The sequence below is a fragment of the Castor canadensis genome, chromosome 4 (assembly GCF_047511655.1).
Source record: "Castor canadensis chromosome 4, mCasCan1.hap1v2, whole genome shotgun sequence".
NCBI lineage: Eukaryota > Metazoa > Chordata > Mammalia > Rodentia > Castoridae > Castor > Castor canadensis.
In genome coordinates, this window is record NC_133389.1 from 113,754,322 (window position 1) to 113,774,524 (window position 20,203).

A 20,203-nucleotide genomic window follows, 5' to 3' on the forward strand; every position below is an offset into this window, starting at 1 on the left:
ACTGCTCCCCATGATCCTGAGTCAGAGCTGGGCATGCAATATCAAGCAGAGAGGCTGTGTCTATGGATGGCCATAGACTTAAGTCTTTACCTGTTGGGAGTGGGGGGTGTTTGGCTTTGGGTTGTATGTGTATTTATATAAAAACAGGTATTTCCATTTGGGAAGTTATTTTAGTTTTTAGCCACTTTGTTTTATAAGAATTTCTTTTCCAAAGATTTCTAAGCGTTATCGAATGGCTACTGACCAGAATGTAAACACCTGTTATATCTGGGATACACCTATACCTAATGATAATAAATTTGGGCACTGCAATTCAAAGTCATAGTGAAGCTTTATTTCTATAGTTTTTATCACAAGTACAAAAAGGCTTTTGCCCTTGTAAAAACAGAAATAAGGTTAGATGTGTAATTCAGTTCCTATGTTTTAAAGAATGGAAATCGTTTTCATAAGTGACTAAATTGGAAACTTACCTTTTTCCTTCTGTTTTGCTTTTGATAATGCCTGGTTGGTATTTACCTTTAAATTAACCAAATGAGATCAGTGAATAAACAATTTCACTTTATTATATATTGTATTGTGCTACTGGGGTTTGAACTCAGGGCCTCATGCTTGCTAGACAAATGCTCTACCTCTTGAGCCACACCCTAGTCATTTTGCTCTAGTTTGTTTTTCAGATAAGAGTCCCCAGCCAGCCTTGGACCACCTGTTAAGTAGCTGGGGTTACAAGATTGTGACACCACACCCAGCCCAACAATTTTACTTTTGCTGTGTCTCTAGCCATCGGTTTATGGCCATTTTCAGAGTTCTGTTTGGTGTAAGTACCACTGAAGGAAGAACAAGATTTGTCATGGGACTTGTACGTTTCTTTTTGCTGATCCAGTTTTCCATTGCTTCTTTTTCATATGAATATCCATCTAAAAATAAAGTACACAAATTTGAGACATAAGAAAGGGAAGTTAGGATTACTCAAAAGAATTGCATATAAAAACATTACAAAGACCTCTTGTGATTTAAGTAGTATTCTTGACATGCTTATGCTGCTTACTCCCCACATCTCTCTGCCACAGCAGCTGGAATTCTACCATCATAAATATGTTAAGATTAGATTGTACACAAATTACCTAGAACAGTATCATAAGCTTATAATACTTTATTCAGTCCCTTTGACCACTACAACTGAGCCAGGACCATGTCAAAAATTCAGACACGGTGGTAGTAAAAATAAATTTGGATAAAGATGAAGGGGAAAGAGCCTTAGGAGTAACTTCGCAAAATTTTCCAGCATTTGTCCATCTGGGACGTGACAGAATAGGGATATAAGATGCCACCATACTCCAAGAATCCACTGATAAATGTTATAATACTATGTTCTTGCAAAAGTCTTTGCCTTTACAACTGTAAAGACTAGAATTTCTAAGCTGGTGTGTTGGTACATGCCTGTCATCCCAGCACTTAGAAGTTCAGGCAGGAGGATCATGTAAGAGGGAAGAGACTGGAGTTTCTGCTTCATTACTTTCTATACTTGTAGTGCTTTCTCTTGGGCTGGAAAGCTTGGCTCCCCTTACTTGCTTTAATTTGCAATGCCTGCAACTGTTTGAAAATACTGCTGGTATTTCACTAATGTAATCTGACATCTAAAATTTCTTTATGGTTCTTTCTGGCATCAAGGTAGATCCATTCACGTGGGCTAATCAAAATACCGTGCTCATGGATTCCATAGGAATCCTCCATTTCTTATTCCCACTAGGACTATTTATGCGAATTTTTTCCCATCACATCACCAACAGAATATGATATCAAACTCTTAAGTGTTACCAATCTCTAGGTGATCAGTGGTGTAATATGTCAGGTATGTAACATTATTTTTTCTTATGTTTGAGCCATTTGCTTTTTTTCCTGTGAACTGACCATATTTTTTGTCCGTTTTTAAAACTAGGAGTCCTTCTCTTAGGAAGATTTCAATGTATATGGATTATTATTACTTCATCTATTTTCCCCTGGGAAAACTTGGGACTTAAGGTTTTTTGGGGTTTTTTTCTTTTTATTAGCATACATTAATTGCACAAGGGGGATTTGTTGTGACACTTCTGAATAGCCTTACATTGAACACTGGTTGCTGAATCACTTGGAATTAATATACATATACAATATGAAGGATCCAATTTCATCCTTTTCTACATGTTAGAATACTGCTGATTTAAAAAGCTATCATTACCACTGAGTAAATTTCCTAACCCACTTGAATCATGGCTTGGATTTTTAAGAATTATTTTCCATTGGTCTAATAATACCACACTTTTATTTGTACACTTTATAACATGTTCTGATAGCAGCCTCCCTCATTGTTCTTTTCTAGGTTATTTTTGCATGCTATGCAAGTATTCTACTACTGAACCCAGCCAGCCCATTCTGCCTTAGGTATTTTTCAACTAGGGTTTAGGCCCAGACCCTCCATTTGTGTTTCCTGCATAGCTGGAGATCTTCTGAGCTTTTTACCTAGAAAAAAGAGACCAAGTATACCACATCTTCCCCACCAAGTAATACTTGACTGACACAAAGATCAGGATCAAGATCCCAAAAGCTTCAGAAAATGAAATTAACACATAAAACTTGTGTTTCCAACAAAGAATCTAAACCAATATACTATAAAAATATTTAATATATACTTGGGAGTATATCATGCTGTCAAAGGATACTATCTATTACCTATACCATCTGTACAACAAAATGTGATTATTTTGCAGCTGAAGAAACGTAGGCATGGCCTGAACAAGTTTGCAAGGTCACATAGGTGCATATAGAACTGGGATTTAAACCCAGGCAGCCTGTCTCCAGAGTCTACCCTTGTAGATTTCTGGATACATTGAGAAAAATCTCAGTGATTTGGTTAAATAACAGACATTCAGTAAGAAAGTCAACAGAAATCTATGACACAACATTTTTGAAATCCTGGCCCATCTGAAAAGAAATAGGAGAAAACAACTGTCTCCCTACAAATGACACAATCTTGTGAAACAAGAACCTAATAAAAAGGCAAAACAGCTAAGCAACAAGTGTCCAATTGTTTTCCTATCTACAAACACACTGCAATTTTAAATCATTTGTGTTACTAATTACCTAACAATGCATTGCTTCACACCCATCAAGACGACTTGTTGGATTCAAATGGCCAGGATGTGGAGAAACTGAAATTCTCAGCTGGGAAATTAAAGTAGTACATTCACTTATTATACAACCCAGTAATTCCATCCTAGTATTTCACCAAAAGAAATGAGATGTCCAGATAAAGATTTGTACATGAATGTGGTAGCAGCTTCAGGCATAATAACCAGAAAATGGAAAAGACCTAAAAGCCCATTAAGGGTTAGATGAATGCAATGGAACACTACTCAACAATAAAAGACTTAATCCCTGATACATGAAACAAGATAAATCAATGTACAAACATTCTGCTGAGCAAAGGAAGCCAAACACAAAAGAGCTCATCCTTACTGATGCCACTTAGATAAAATTCTAAGTCCAGAGTGCTGCAAGACAGATTGCTTAGACATTAAAAAAAAAAAAAAAAAACACTTAAACGGAGGAATTTCAGTGTGTAAATTATACCTTAATTATCAAACTTAATCTACAGAACTGCGCTGGCCAATACTGTAGATGTGTGTGCTATTAGAATTTAACCAAAATGAAATATTTCCCCACATTTCAAGGGCTCAATACACTATAATACAGCTACTGTATTAGACAGCAGAGAAAAAAACATTTCTATCATAACAAAAAGTTCTATTGGGCAGCAATGTCATAAAGGACTTGTATTAAGGACAAGCTTGATAGCTATATATTGATAAATTAATAATTATCAAAATTTTGCAAAGAAGCATTTATATACATGTCCACTGAAATTTACCTGACATTAATCATGAACAATCATACAAGAAAAATCTCAAACCATTCCCCAAAAAATCCTTTGTATTCTTCAATCCCATGCAACAGAACTAGACACCTTGTCCTCCCCACTCCCAAAACAGCCTAAAAACTAATCATACCAGTTGCAAAATTCAAAAAGCATAAACTGAATGTATGTATTACTTAGATCCAGGTGTTAAAATCTGTGCAGCGGATATATACTTTTTGGTCAGCACACACTCTTCCAGGAAAGTTCCCTTTCAGCACTGTCATGCCTTGTTTATATAACCTGCCTCTTCACAGTTGGGCAAATATCATAGTCCTCCACCTCATTCCTATAGAGGACTACTACTGATGCAGGCTACTGACTCAATCAGTCCTTACTCTGGGATCTTATGTCATAATGGTCTCTCTCAGGTTATGAAAACCAGAAATGTAAGATGTTACTGGTCATGTTTTTGTATCTTGTAGGAAAAGGCACATTAAACATAGAAAATGAATATTCAGAAGCCTCTGAATAGATAAACAGAACACTGAGTATGTAAGTTCTCAGGTGCTAGTTTTTCCTAAGACTCGCGTTTAATAAATTGCTATGTTTGTTTTAACTAACCCAAGTTGTTTTTTCTCTATTGCAAATAACAGGTGATTTAACAAACCAAGCTAAGAATACATAGCCATTACTATACTCAGAAAATTTCATAGCCTGAAATAAAAATAGGTAACTGACATTCATCGAGTGTTAATATACATGAAGTACTATTTTAAGTACCTCACATATATTAACTCATTCTCACAGGAATCCCATGAGGTAAGTACTAATATCCCCATTTTTTACATGAGGAAAACAAGACACAAAGAGGTTATACAGCCTCACACAGATAAGTAATGAAACCGATTCAGGGAGTTTGGCCCTTCAGTGCATGCACTCAATTACTACCTCACATAAGTATATTTCTTACTAAAGAATAAAAACTAAAAATAAGAGAACTGAACTTGAAGTCAGATAAAATCATAAATGGTTAAAATATAAAAAGATGCTCAAATTCAGTATTATTCAAAGGAACAAAAACCAAGGTTGCTTTTCATGTCCTGGACTGAGAAGGATGAAAAGACAGCCAAAACCCAGTATAGGGAAGAATGTGGAACAATTCACTGCTTTTTTTAGAAGCATAAGAAATACAGTTTCAAATGACTATTAAACTAGCAAAAATAAATGAAGTTATAAAATTCAATGATCCCTCAACTAGAAAAACAAGTACACTTAAAAATACAGCTCGTAGCACTCTGAACTGGTTCCTTTATTCTAGAAAGCAATGTAATAAAATTTCTCCTGTCTCATGTTCATAAAATACTGTAATTCTGCTTTGGAGCACATATCCTGTGGAAATAGCCTAACTAATGGTTACAACAAAAAGAAACATGCACCAAGATATTTACAATACAAAGATTTGCAAACACACACCAACTAATACAAAAGTCAAAAGGTATTTCAAGTGAAAATTACAGACAATATTCAGAAATGTGTACAATTAAGTTCTAGGCCCAGGTTAAAAAACCATAATGGAGTGTGAACTTACTGATAATACAAAAAGTATACACATTTTTGAATATTGACAATTGGAAATTAATGTGGACTAGTACTTCATAATCTTTAAATTTATGATAGAATAAGCTCTCTTATTTTTTTTCTAACAGCCAATCTTAAAACACTTTCATTTTTACATTCTGGTAACTAAATATACACCACTAAGTTTAAGTGAAACCTAAAATCTTAACCCTTTCATCTCAACTCCAAACCTATTCTGTCCTTTTATTATTATGAAATATGAAGTGTTCAATTAGACCAGGTCTAACGAGTCTTCAAAAAGAAACAAAAACAATTATGAGAAATAAAACAGGAATTTTGAAAATTCCCCTGCATTTAAGCAAACTTCTATGAACTGTCTACATTATTCTTTGGTAGCCATCAAACATACCCGACGCGATGACAGGATCTGTCATAAGTTCTCTAGTTATTGGACATATAAATTCATCAGGAATTCCAGAGGAAAGGGAATTCATCTTGTTCCTGAGCTCTTCGATTTTCCTCAGCACTTTACTACGTAGGCCTAGAGATTCTGAAAAGAAATTATTCCATTAGGACTAGAGAACTACTGGTAATCTTTATGTGAGACTTTAGCAGACAAAGAGTTTACCAACTGCAACCAAAAATCTGGCATACTACTTTGCCATATGAAAATTTTTTTATAAATTCCTCTGTGAATCTATGTAATACAGAATACTTGGATAGTTAAAATATGTCAGCAGCTAATTTGTAGCCTACTGCAAACCTTAGATTCTGAAAGTTCAAAAATTTCAGGTGGCTGGAAACCAATACACTTCACAAAATCAGAAAAGGTTCATTATTGGCCAATTTATTTATACATCAAGAGCTGAGGATGTGGTTCAGTGGTAGAGTATGTGGTTAGTAGATGCAAAATCCTGGGGTCAATACCTAGCACCACACAAAAAAATTTTTTTAAATTTGCAGAACAAAAAAATTCCTAAAAATCGTTGTAAAAAAGTTCAGGTTAATGTAAGGAGTCCATATTATAATATTTTTAAACAATATTGGATGTGATACTTAAATAAAGCACAATCACAAATAAAATTCATTTTGTCCAAAACTGCACAATTTTCATTTTTACCCTTATTTTTAAAAAAGTTTTAATTACTGGAAGTCTATAATTTTAGGAAGTATAGTGTTATTAGATGTTTACATTTTTAGAACTAGTTGACAATTCTACTTTAGGCTGGGGTGTTTAGGGTGGGACGGGTAGGAGAATTTTATCTCAGAATGCCTTGGTTCCCAGGCTGGCAGAGTGGCTCAAGTGGTACAGCAGATACTTAGCAAGCGTGAAGCCGTGAGGTTCAAATCCCAGGACATTTTAAAAAAAAAAAAGTCTCAGTTCCCTTAAGCCAAACCAGCTTGCTTTCTACGGGGAGGTAATTCTCCATGATGTTTACACAAATCTTAAGACATCTTTCATCTTTACAGTCTTTTCAAGGATGTCTGTAAGTAGCACTGGAGGCTGGGGATACTGTCCCCTTCTCAGGCAGAAAGCAGCTTCCCTTCCCAACCAGTGGAATGACAATGTCTTCGTCCTGGACTAGTTTGCCAGCAGACCCCTTATGATACTGGGGTTTTCATAAGCCTGCAGCTCCTTAGCTGTGACACAAACACAAACTGCCCCAGTGAGAATTTCGGGAAAGGAGGCTCAGTTAGAACATGAAGCCCAGGTCAACAATGCTATCAGCAATAAGCTGTTTAAGTCTATTTGGGCTTGTTGCCCATATTTATGTAAATGTGATGTCAACCTAGCAACTGCCTGCTGCTTGGAGACTGCTTTTCCTAGTATGACTTTCCCATATAACGTAGTGAAACTAAATTGAGGATCTTTAAAATGTGTTTTAAAAGTACTACAACTTAAGTCAGTATTTTCCTGTTGAATGACCTGGCAAAAATATTTATGGCTCAGAGATTCTCTCAGATACATTATGAGATCTCTATCTAAATTCAAGAGAAAGCCATCTTGGGCTAGTGGAGTGGCTCAAGTGGTAAGAGCTCCTGCCTAGCAAGTGAGAGGCCCTGAGTTCAAACTCTGGTGCCACCAAAAAAAAAAGAGGGAGCGAGAAAGCTATTTCAACACAAAAGTGCCTTCTTAGGAAAGGGTATCTCTAAAATCAAGCATATTGTCATCTGATCACAACAGATGACCTTAATACCACAAGTCATAAAAACAGTTTATTGAGTTCATCCCTTCCTAGGATTGCTCCTTCCACAATACTGCCTTTTCCAAGGGTTAGCTAAGCCAGGTATTTTTATTTCTGTCAAGAAAATAAATGGAGGGTTTAACAGGAGTTACAGTGATGGGTCATGGACTTTAAAAATGAAAATGAGAATAGAGATAGATCACTTAAATAGGTAAGTAAGAGCAACAGACTGAAGGCTTTGATCAGATCAAGATATACTGAGGTGAAAGTACCAAAGATGAGATGGTAGAAAACTCATTGTGACTGGGTATGCTTTCTGATAATTTCTCAAGTAAAACTTCTCTACCCCAACAGGACTGCTAAACTGTCAGGACTGTCTCTAGAGTGTTTCTAGAATATGTTTATAATTAGACAGTAGTCATCCTGTTTAAAGGAATAATTATACAATTTATAACAAGAAAATAAGATCAATTAATATTCTGAAAAAACTGCATTTTCCTTTCTGTCAAAAATATGTACACTAATATGTAAAATATTTGTAATAGAGACTATTAAAAGTCCTAATTCAAACTTCCCCAGACAAGAAAAGGTTAAACTGGGTGTTCTCCTTGGGCACTTTTAATGTCATTTAAAAATGGAGCTCACCTTGCCCCTTAGGGAAGTATTTACCAGATTGTTTCCACAGAGCTAAAGGAGAAACAAATATCTCTTTTTGTGAGTGAGGGTTAGGGAGAAGTGTTATAAACTTAATTGCTCAGAAAGAAAGGACACTTACCTGCTGAGGACTAGTAAATCCTTGGTATGGGAATGGTGGTATTTGGGTATTATTTACTATAGTCCTGAAAGGTAGCATACTGTAACAAGTTAAAATGGGCCACCAGCTCCAGTACCCTCCTCCTTTCCCCTTACCTAACTCTAGAAATGATAACACAATTGAGAATTTGATGGAACCATCAAATGTATAAAACTAAATATAAAATTGAACTGTGAAAATCCCTGAGCAAACAGAAGGTAACTGGGTTCCAGAGTGAAGAAATGGGAAATGACAGGTCACAGCAGAGATCAGGGTACACAAATGGACAAGAGACCTTTCTACTTGTGCCCTTAGTCTTCCCAATCCTGTCTTACAAGCAGCATTACCAAAGGAGCCCTGCCAGCATCAGCTGAAGGATGGATAACCTGACAGTGCTAAAGCCTGGAAACCTTAGTCTGATCTTCAGTGCCCTGACAGGGACCAAGAAGAACCCAAAGTTAGCTTCTTGCTTTTTTTATTTTAAAAAATATAAATTCTAATATCTTATTTTAAATACTTATAAATAAAAATACCAAGAGACGACATAAAAACTAAATTAGGAAAGGAAAGGGAAACACAACTATTAAGTAGGGTAGGAATTTTTTTAAAGGACTTGGGAGAAACAGTAGCACTGTTTCTGGTTGTTGCTGCTTTTTGGGGTTTTTTTGGTGAGACTGGAGTTTGAACTCAGGATTTCACACTTCGAAGTAGGCACTATACCACTTGAACTACACCTCCAATCCATTTTGGTTTTGTTATTTTGGAGATGGTCCCAGCCTAGCCTTGAACCATGATCCTCCCAGTCTCAGCCTTCCAAGTAGTTAGGATTACAGGTATGAGTCACCAGCACCTGGCAGCAGTAAGGTTTCTTAAATTTACTGAATCTCCACATTAAAAACTGAGCAACTAGATAGCAAAAGCAAATTCCACAGACACTTTCAACAAAGAAAGCTAGCAAGGTATCCTCATGAACCTCACAATATAAATGGGCGAGGACAAACCACCAACATCCAGAGGACATCTGTATGGAAGGAAGCAACAAGACATCTGATGGGCCTGAGAGGAGGAGACACCGAAATGTTCAAAAGTACTTGGTAGAAAGTGAGGTAGGTAAACTTAAGAGTGGCAGCTGAACTGGAAGGGTTATGCCCAATCCAGTAGTGGGTCAGTGCACAATAACTAGATTTGAAGGGACTGTTTCACTTTAATCATTATAAAGATAAAAAAGTGTGCAATTACTTAACGATATATAGTTAGCTATGTAACAAGTGAAAATCTTAAGTATTACTAAGAAATGAAACATAAAACTTTCAAAATCTGAGGATATAAAGGAAGTTGTCTTAAAATGCTTTAAAAAGGAATTTTTATTATATTTTTTTGAATCATCTGTTAGCTTTCTGTTACTGTGACAAAATATCCAAGACAACTTAAAAGGAGGAAAAATTTACTTTGGCTCAGTTTCAGAGGTTTCTATCTATAGCCACTTGACCTGTTGCCCTTGAGCCTGTAGCAAAGAAAGAACATCATGGTGGGCTTATGAGGCAAAGAAAGCTGCTCACCTTGTGGTGGCCAGTAAGCAAGAAACAGAAAAAGATTTGGCACAATATCCCTTACAAGAGCATGTATCCAATGACCTAACTTCCTTCCATTAGGTCCTACCATAGTGCCATAAGCTGCTGGTGACTAAGTCTTTAACACTTGATAAATCGTGGCAGATTACAAAATGATGAAAATGTCTTGTGTGCTTTTATGATTTCTTGGAAAGAAAACATATAAAAGTGAACCCTTTGAAAAAAATCTCATTCCCAATTAAGAATGTATGATTAATGATTATTTCAGCATAAGCATAAATACTGACATGATAAGGAACAGTTCCTTGGCCTTTATCATTTATAATTAATTCCAAACTCCAAGATATGTAGCATTTTAATACTCCAAAGACCCAGCTATAAACTGAGGCAAATATGTACATGAAAGTCATGTGGTCAATTAGTAGACTCACTGCTTTCCTAGTAGCATATCAAAAATTGACTTTCATGCTCTTCATCTTTCATACTTTTTTTTTTTTTTTTTGGTGGTGGTACTAGGGTTTGAACTCAGGGCCTCATGCTTGGCACTCTACAACTTGAGCCATTCTATCAGTGCTTTTTTGTGATGGTATTTTTCCAAATAGGGTCTCTTGAATTATTTGCCTGGGCTGGCTTTGAACTGCAATCCTTCTGATCTCTGCCTCCTGAGCAGCTAGGATTAGAGGCCTAAGTCACCTGCACAGAGCTGATACTTCATGTTTCTGAATGAGATATTAAATACTACAGTAGTGTCATAAAGTCATGTATTTACAAAGGTCTGAAAACATACCCTTCTCAACATCAAGGTTGAACATTTCTCATGTAAATGTAGTACTAGATATAAGGAATTATTTTCTAACTAAACCTCTAGGGCTATTGTACCCCTAGGTTTTCATTAACTATCCTAGAAAATGACTATTATCCTTGGTTAAATCAGAATTCAGAAATTCAAGTATGCAGAACGATCCTTTATGGAGTCTCTACTCCCATTTCCTACATGGGAGCAGGAAATGTTTCTTTTTTACATTTCTCCTTACTTTTGTCCTGTTATACTAGATTTCTTTCTTAATAAACCTTACTATTATTTTTACTACAAAAAAGAAAGTTATGTATTTACAAAAGGCCTATTGATAAATGGTTTGATAGACTGATCAATTCTTTGACAGTAGTTGTGTCACACTTAATGGGTATACTACTTTAGTCTCTAACAGTTCAATATACATTATATTGCACAATAAATCAACTTTCTCCATATGCTGAATGTTGAGCAAATTCAGATTTTTTTATGCTGACATTAGAAACTGCCTTAACAGTTATACTATGTAAGCAAATACAAGCAAAACAGTTATGCATATAAAAAGTAAAATTCACTACCATATAAATCATTAGTTTGTCTCTTACCTTTATTTTCAATCCCAATTTTAATCCTCTATTAGCCCAATTTACTATTTTAAGAATCTATTTTTCTTAAAATTCAAGACCAATGTACATATGAATAAAAAAATAAATTAAAAAAAATTCAAGACCAAAAGAAATTCACTGTAGCTTAAAATAGCACCTGTAGAAGATTAAAGTTAGCTTCTTGAGCCTTTAGAGTAAACACTTTGCAGAATAAACAAACAAACTTTAAGATACTTCAGACTGGCTGGGTATGGTGGCACATGCATGTAATCCCAACACTCAGGAGGTTAAGTCAGAAAGATTGCAGTTTGAGGCCAGCCTGGATTACATAGTAAGATCATCTCAAAAAAACCCAAAACTTCAGAATGGTTTGAAAAAACAAATGTGCTAGTGTATTTTCTAATTTTGCATCTAATTTGAGTTTACCAACTTTTCATACTTTAAGAAGCAGAAAGCAAAACTGTTATTTACTAAAGAATGTGCAACATTTTTGTCGCCACGTAATTATCAGAGCCAAATCCAATTGAAATATTTAAGTAAGTTTGGTGGGGATTAATAGTTGAATGTGAAAAATCATTGTGGCGACAAAAATGTGAAGAAACAAACCCTCACACACAACTCACGGAAATGTTACATGATGCAATTCCTTTAGAATATAGTCCTAAAGCTCTCCAAATGTTAAAAAGAATTACTCCCTCCTAATTATGTCCCCAAGAGAAATAGAAACACAGTCACAAAACTTGTACACTAATGTTCATAGCAGCCTTATAGATAATAGCCAAAAATTGGCTATTTTAAATTTTAAATTAGCCCTTTAAATGCCCAGCAGCTGGTGAATGAATAAACAAAATGTTGGACAGTCATACAACATGACTCAGTGATAAAGAAATGAAGTTGAAACATACAAAAACATAAATGAACCTTTAAAGTATTTTAAACTAAGGAAGCCAAACACAAAGGGCACATATTGTATGAAGAATCAATTCACAAGACATCTCCAAATGGCAAGTCTACAAAGACAGAAAGTAGATTAGTGGTGGCCAGAGTCTAGGGAGAGGAAAGAATGAGGAATACTGCTAACAAGTACAGGAGTTCTTTGAGAAAATATACATCTCTGATATACGAAAAATCACTGAATTGAATACTTAAAAATGACTTGTACACTGAAAATTATAATGCATTGTTGAAAGAAATTAAGACCTGAATGAAAGAGAAGCATCCTGTGCTTATGGATTAGAAGACTTAATATTGCTAAAATGACAACAACCTTCAAATTGATCTATAGATTCAAAACTATTCCTATCAAAGTCAGATACAGAAACTTACAAGTTGATCCCAAAATTCATATTGAAACACAAGGGACGCAGAACAGCCAAAACAATTTTGAAAACGGCAACACAGATGGAGGATATATACGTCCCAATTTCAAAAATTACTACAAAACTACAATAATCAAGACAGTCTGGTACTAGCATAATAGACATAAATCAACAGAAAATTAGAGGAGTCCAGAAATAAACTCTCACATATATGGATACATGATTTTCAATAAGAGCATCAAGACAAATCAAAAGGAGAACAGTCTTCAACAAAGATGGTATGTGGCAGGGGGATTTTGAGAGCCAATTAAGCCATGAGGGTAGATCACTCACAAATAGGATCGGTGCCATTATTAAACAGACCTCAGAGAGTGAGCGCTCCTCTTCTGCCAAGTGAAAACACAATGGGAAGACCATCCACAAACCAGGAAACGATCCCTCACTAGACACAACATTTGCTTTCTAAGCCTTCAGAACTGTGAGAAATAAACTTCTGTTGTTTATAAGCTACCTAAGTTTATAGTATTTTTGTCACAGCAACCCAAATGAATTGAGACAATATCATTAGTCATCAGGGCAACGTAAATAAAATCCTCAAGGAGAAACCACTTCACAACCACTGAGATGGCTATAATTTAAAAATCAAATAAGTATTGGTGAGAAATGGAGAAAGTGGAAGCTTCATACATTGGTGATGGAACTGTAAAACAGCACAGCTGCATTGCAAATAGCCTGGCAATTTCCTCCAATGTTAAGCATCGAATTCCATGTGACCCACCAATTCTATTTCTAACTATACACCTAAGAAAACTGAAAAACAGATGCTCACACAAAAACTTGTATACAATCATTCATAGAAGCATTATTCGTGACAGCTAAAACATGTAACTAACTAGTAACTGGATAAGCAAAAGTAAAAAATCCATATAATAGATTATTAGTCATAAAAAGGAATGAAGTACTGATAACATGTTACAAGCTGAATAAACCTTAAAAACATATTAAGGGAAAAAAGCTTGGCATGAAAGGACAGATATTAGTACTTACATGAAAAGTCAAGAATAGGCAAAACTGTGAGACTGAAAATAGATTACTGATCACAGGGGCTGGTTAAAAAGGGGAATAGGATATGAGATTTCTTTTTGAGATGATAAAATGTTCCAAAACTAAACAGTGGTGATAGTTTCACAACTCTGAAGAAACAAAAATATCACTATACTATACTCTTAAAAGAGTGAATTTTGTGACAAAGAGTTATACTCAATTTTAAAATACACAAGTTTTTAAAATTGTAATTACAGGGTAGGTTTGGTTACCCAAATAAGTGTTATATATCTTCTTTTTCCTAACATAATCCATAAAATATATTCACCAGAATTACTGTGCTAGAATATTAAAAGGAAACCATGAATGCAACTAATCGATTTCACAGCACTTAAATGTTGATTTTAAGACCGCCTAATTTTTCACTAATCTTACCAATTTTCAAATCATCAGCCAGACTTTCTTTTGTAAGATTCAACAGTTCTTTTCCATCAATGTTATTCATCTTGAAAATACTGACAAGGTCTTTTAAACCTTGTGCACAAAGCCACATTGAGACATCCTCCTCTGACCAGTCTTCAGTAAATTGTTTCAGCTGATCTTCTGTGCTCCTTGCTGTAAAATACACACATACACACACACACAAAAAAAGGCAAGTGAGGTAACAAAGTACTTCTTTTATAAACATTCCTACTTTGAATTACAAAGTAAATGCAATTTCTTTAAATCTATTTCACTACTTTAACTTCCTTTAAAGAAGTTCAAAAATTAACTCACTATATGTATATACTAAATTTAACATCATTTAATAATGTATTACATATTACCCCTATGGAACTTTTTTCACTTCAGAAAAAAATTTTCCTGTTTTTGTGGTGCTGGGGATAGAACCTTAGCCCTCACACTTGCTAGGCAAGCACTCTATCACTGAGTTACACTCCCAGCTCAGTTTTTCTTAATTATATAAAACCCAATCCAACAAAGGTATTCTGTGGGCTCTATCATCTGTTTATCAGCACCATCGTTAGGTTATTTATTTCTGACAGTGACAAAAATAAAAACTCCTAAATTGTGTGGCTATGTTGCTTGATGAGGCAAAAAACAAAGCGAACAAAATACAACTATAATTCCTATTCTTTCCTCTGGCTACATTTATCAGAAAAACTAGTATGGAATGGAAATAACTCATGAAACTACAGAAGGTGTGATATACATGTATGTACCCTCAAAAGTATTTACCAACAGTTTTAATGTAGGTACATCAACACTGGCTTCTCTAAAATTATTTTTAGATTACATTGTTTGTTTGTACACATTATGTTGAAAAAAAAAAGTAGTATGAATAACTTTTCAAAAGATTTGTTAAATCTCAGGCTAGGAAACAGCTCACTGGTACAGCACTTGCCTAGCACACTCAAGGCTCTGAGTTTAATCCCCAGGACCACAAAAAGAGAGTTACCATATTTCTGATTTTAATAGTGAGTGGGAACATCCTGAGTTAAAGATGATATCCTTACTAACCTTGGCCAAGTGTTTCCAGGTCAAATTGCCAGATGTTCACTGTTTTGTCCATCGAACCAGTAGCAAGTAAAAGGACACTGGGTGCAAAGGCACAAGTTGTGACATACCTAGTTAACAAAAACAACTATTACATATCTTCTGGCTAATTTTTCAATTACATTAATAAAAAGTGAGGCTAAGTTCAGACCTGGTATGCTGAGTCAATGTGTGAAGTACATTGTGAGTATTCTGGAAAAAAAAAAAAAAAAAAAAACAGCTTTATGTTTATTCAGGCAAGAGAAAAGCTGCTAATATTCACTTCACATACATGGTTTATATGCTATGTGCATTCTAATACTTATAATCAGTAATTAACATAAGTTCAAACTACACTTGATGAACAACCAAGAATGGCCTCTATAACAGTATTATCAAGAACTTACTTCACTCTTTCTCAATTATCAGCATTGTTGTCTACTGATGGCCTTTTCAGAAAGTTTTAGTACAGAAGACCCTTGGCATTTACCAATCTATTTGAACTTACTGATAGTAACCCAAATGTCTATTACATGAAATGATTTGCATTTCTGCTGGGGCATATGACTTGTACACATTGCAGGTAAGTGAACAGAAATTTGTCACTTGTATTTTTTTCTTGAAGAAACTCTATGGAAACCATTCATTTTTCTTCATATACTCATGCAACTTGGTGTTTGCCTGCATAAACAAGCCAAAACTCCCATTTTTCCAAGCCCACACCAATCTACTCTTTCTTATGCTAGTCTCTAAATCTACCTCAGACACTAAAAATGATAGGCCACTTTCCACTATACTCTCCAAAATCGCGGGGTAAGCACTCATTCTTTGCTGTTATGGAATCTGGAATAAAAGTTTAACTAAGAGTGATCGTTGCATACTGATACTCTTCAAATTTGTAGTTTTTGTGATTAGATGTTTAAATCTGTCCATCTTAAAAATCATTATTAAGATATTGAAGGGTTTGTCCCAGCACCAATACCTTACCTGCATGAATATTTTACCATTTGTGAGAATGTATATATTGTATTTTTGGGGATATCTTTCTTAGACAGAAAAAAAATTTTTTTATATAATGCTTTAATGAAAACTGATGTTAAGTTGTCAAATATAATTTACATCTCACACAAGATTTTGAAATACTTACAGTATCATATATTATGACAGACTTATCCACTGATCTTTAAAAGAAAAAAGGAAATAATGGGTGAAAAGTTCTATGAAAACAAAGTGAAACATTTATGTGATCAATGTTTCTAAACTGTTTTAGTAACTTTTTAAAAAAAGTCTAAAATATTAACATACAAGTATTTAGAATGGAGTCTTTTGTTCATATGCATGAATTTTTATTCAAAAAACTACCTGACAAATAAAATTTATCAGCCTTTATCAAAACAGTATAAGCTACATACACTTCATAGATATAAATAGATCAAGCATCTATGATATGTAAGAAAGACATGATTCCATATCATCAGTAACTCAAAGGCAAAAATCATTGCAAGGAAAAGCTATTACCTGCTAATCCACTGTTTTAGAAAGCATCATTCTTTACTGCTGATAGGGCTATGACTTAATTACTAATCAGTGTACATGTATATTTATGAACATTAGGATTCTAAATCTGATGTTGACTACTTTAATGCTATAAAATTAAATGAAACCATCTGAGATTATTCCTGCAGGGAAAAGGATCATAATACAAAGAAAAATACAACTATGTAACAAAGTACATAATTTAAAGCAACAGCTAAAAATGCTCATTTCTAGAATCCCACCCCCTTTGGAAGCAGTCTTTGTGCCTCTATGATATACACTACCAGGTGAGAAAATGTCTCAACAAGGCTAGTGTTATTTCTTTTTGTGTAACACTAATATTTGTCCTTTTAAAAGGTAGCTGATTATAGTCTATCCACAGGAGTCACACTTAAAATTCTGTTAGTATGCCATCCAATGTTGATGATGGATACTGACTTCAAAATTTTTGTCATAAGTTCAAACTAGGAATTATACTTTAATAAAAGTTCAAATAGAAAATACAACACAAGAAGATGGGAAGCTCATAATATATTCTGGATGTGAAAAAAATCTAAACAGACTAAGAAATAACATTAGCAAATCTGCTCTAGTCATCCACACTTGTAATTCCCGCTATTAGGGAGGTGTAAGTACTAAGAGTGGGATTCAAGACTAGCCTGGACAGTTACTGATGCCCTAACTCAAAAACAAGCCGAGTGGGTTGGCACATGCCTGTGGTCCTAGCTACTTGGAGGAGGTAGGAGGATCATGGTCTGAGGCTGCCCTGGCACGTGACCCTATCAAAAAACAAACTAAAGCAGAAAGGACTGGGGGCATGGCTCAACTGGCGGAGCACTTGCCTGGCAAGCATGAGGCCCTGAGTTCAATTCTCAGCATTGGAAAAAAAAAAAGAATATTAGTAGCTAACATTACTTGAGTACGTATATAGTAGACAAAATTTATAAACACTCTTAGTAGTCCTAATTTCCTCAAGGTTTAGGTTATTATTTCTGGAATATCTAAAATTCTTAGGGAAAATTCCACTATTTCTGAGCATCCTTTAAAAAAAAACTAAAAACACTAAGGGGTGACATCAAGATGACAGATCAGACTTCCCAGGACCCATCCCCTCACAGAAATATCAATTTGAACAACTATCCACAGACAAAAATGACTTCTTAAGAGCTCTGAGCTAGGTAACCAGTTACAGCAACATAGCTGGAAGTCAGAAGCACATTAAATATTAAAGATTTTATGAAGACAAATGGAAAACTTGGTAAGTGAAACTAATCTTTAAAAAAAGAAAAAGTGTACTAGTGATTGAATGATACAGATTTTGGTTCACTGGCATACAGCCCATTCCGAAGCCTAGAATTTCTAAGGGATGATAGCCAATTTCATTCGGCTGACTGGAACCCAGACATACTAAGTTTGCACAGAAAATGGTCCCCATTACATTCTGTCTCAAATATAACCCTCATTAGTGTCAAAAACAACAAAGATAAAAGGAAATTCCACTTTCTGAGACTACCTACCAGATGCAATTAAAACTAACTCCTCCTAGATATGTCATTTGAAAAACAGGATCATCATTAGTCATCTTTGTGAGCACTGTATTGCTGGGACAAACTGTAAGATATTGTATAGAGTACAAAGGGAAAAAAGATGACTTGGGTTTTGGGAAAGGTGATTTGAAACCTACTATTCATTACAAAGTAAGAGAGTTGTTCATTAAAACCACTCCTGATTCTAAAAATAAAGCTCTGTCATCTACATACAAAATAAATACAAACAACCATTTGGTTATTTTGTTGGAGTGGGGGAATACAACTTCCCATCTCTTCTGGAATAAGATTCGTGGCCTCTTTGCTTCCTTTACTTTGAAAAAAGAATGTCAGATGACTTGGGGTTTGGAGTAAGACACTGGGGCCATGCTCCTTCTGCATTTTCTAATTTTGTGATCTATCCCTGCAAAGCAAGTTTGTAGTAAACAAGGCAGCCCAAGAGCAGATGAACAGGGAAGTCATGTCTCTGTCTTCTGTTGCTCATTGGTTTTCAACTCGAGAAGAGGAGGTGTGATTTATTGAACTCCTAAAACTATACCAATTATGAACATTTTAAAAACTGGTTTCCAAGGAATCCTAACTACTAAGTCTTTATGGAAAGAGCAGCCTCTATTTGAATTATAAAGATGGATGTTCCTGCTCAATAGGAGCTTACACACATATCACTTCTTACATCTGTCAGGATTAAGGGGATGAAAGATGAAGGGAAAACTTCATTTTTTGCTACATGACATGTGATGCTATCATAGCTCTGAAGGCTAATGAAATATGTGAAGCGAATATGAAAATTCAAGTGTCTTCTACTAAGCCAGGCATTGAAAAGATCCTCAAAAATGTAAAACAATGCCACTCTTCTCACTATTTTTGCTTTAATTTTTCCTTTAAAAGTCTGCAAATATACAAAAAGTTTAATATAATCATCCCTCAGTAACTATGGGGAATTGGTTCTAGCACAAACACACATACACACCCATCTACAAATAATCAAGTATAAATGGTAGAATATTTGCATATATTCTATGCACATCCTCCCACATACTTTAAATCACCTCTGTATTACTTATACCTAATACAGTACAAATGCTAAATCAATAGTTACACTGTATTGTTTAAGGAATGACGGTAGGAAAAGTCTATTACATGGTCACTACAGATGCAATGTTTTCCCAATATTTCATCTGCAGTTGATTGCATTCACAGATGCAGAATCCATGGATATAAAAGGACAACTATACTATTGTTTTTAAATGAATTAAAAAATATTAGGGTTTTCTGTTTTTATTTCCTAATAAAGGTTAGGAAAGACTTCCTTTATCCAGAATGCTTGGGACCACAAGTATTTCAGATTCTGGATTTTTTCACAGTTTGGAACATTTGCATAAACTTAATCAACTGAGCACCCCTAATCTGAGAATCTAAAATCTGAAACACTCCAAAATCAAAGCTTTTTGAGCACCATGTTGACACTCAAAAGGTTTCAGATTTCAGGGACTTTTGTGCTTCAGATATACAGACTAGGGATTCTTAGTCTGTTTACAAATAGTGATAGCTACAACCCATAATATACAAAAGCACTTTGGGGTCCTCAATAACTTCTAAGAGTGCTAAGGAATCTTAAACCCCAAAAATATGAGAACTACTTCCCTAAATCATGATTCAAGTCTTTGTTTCACCTTTAACACCTCTCTGCTATAGCTAGGCCTCATGTCAGAATTGCTCTTAAAATTTCAGCAAGACTGATGTAGCTCAGTGGTAGAGCACTTATCTAGCATGCGTAAAAACCTGGGTTCACTCCCCAGCACC

General features: G+C 35.0%; 1 protein-coding gene across 4 annotated transcripts in view; it reads right to left on the minus strand.

The window, feature by feature from the left end:
• Nucleotides 1–541: 541 nt before the first annotated feature.
• The window catches only part of Wdsub1 (WD repeat, sterile alpha motif and U-box domain containing 1), a 35,060-nt gene continuing 15,398 nt past the window's right edge, over nucleotides 542–20,203 (minus strand). For 3 of the 4 annotated variants that reach the window (XM_074070888.1, XM_020157745.2, XM_074070887.1), the window contains 6 exons: nucleotides 16,465–16,498; nucleotides 15,490–15,530; nucleotides 15,303–15,409; nucleotides 14,217–14,396; nucleotides 5,880–6,020; nucleotides 542–914 (listed from right to left, as the gene is read on the minus strand). In XM_074070888.1, the coding sequence (XP_073926989.1) occupies nucleotides 757–914; nucleotides 5,880–6,020; nucleotides 14,217–14,396; nucleotides 15,303–15,409; nucleotides 15,490–15,530; nucleotides 16,465–16,498 (661 nt within the window). In that variant the 3' untranslated portion in view covers nucleotides 542–756. The remainder of the gene's footprint in view (nucleotides 915–5,879; nucleotides 6,021–14,216; nucleotides 14,397–15,302; nucleotides 15,410–15,489; nucleotides 15,531–16,464; nucleotides 16,499–20,203) is intronic. The other variant, XM_020157747.2, reaches the window with a different exon arrangement.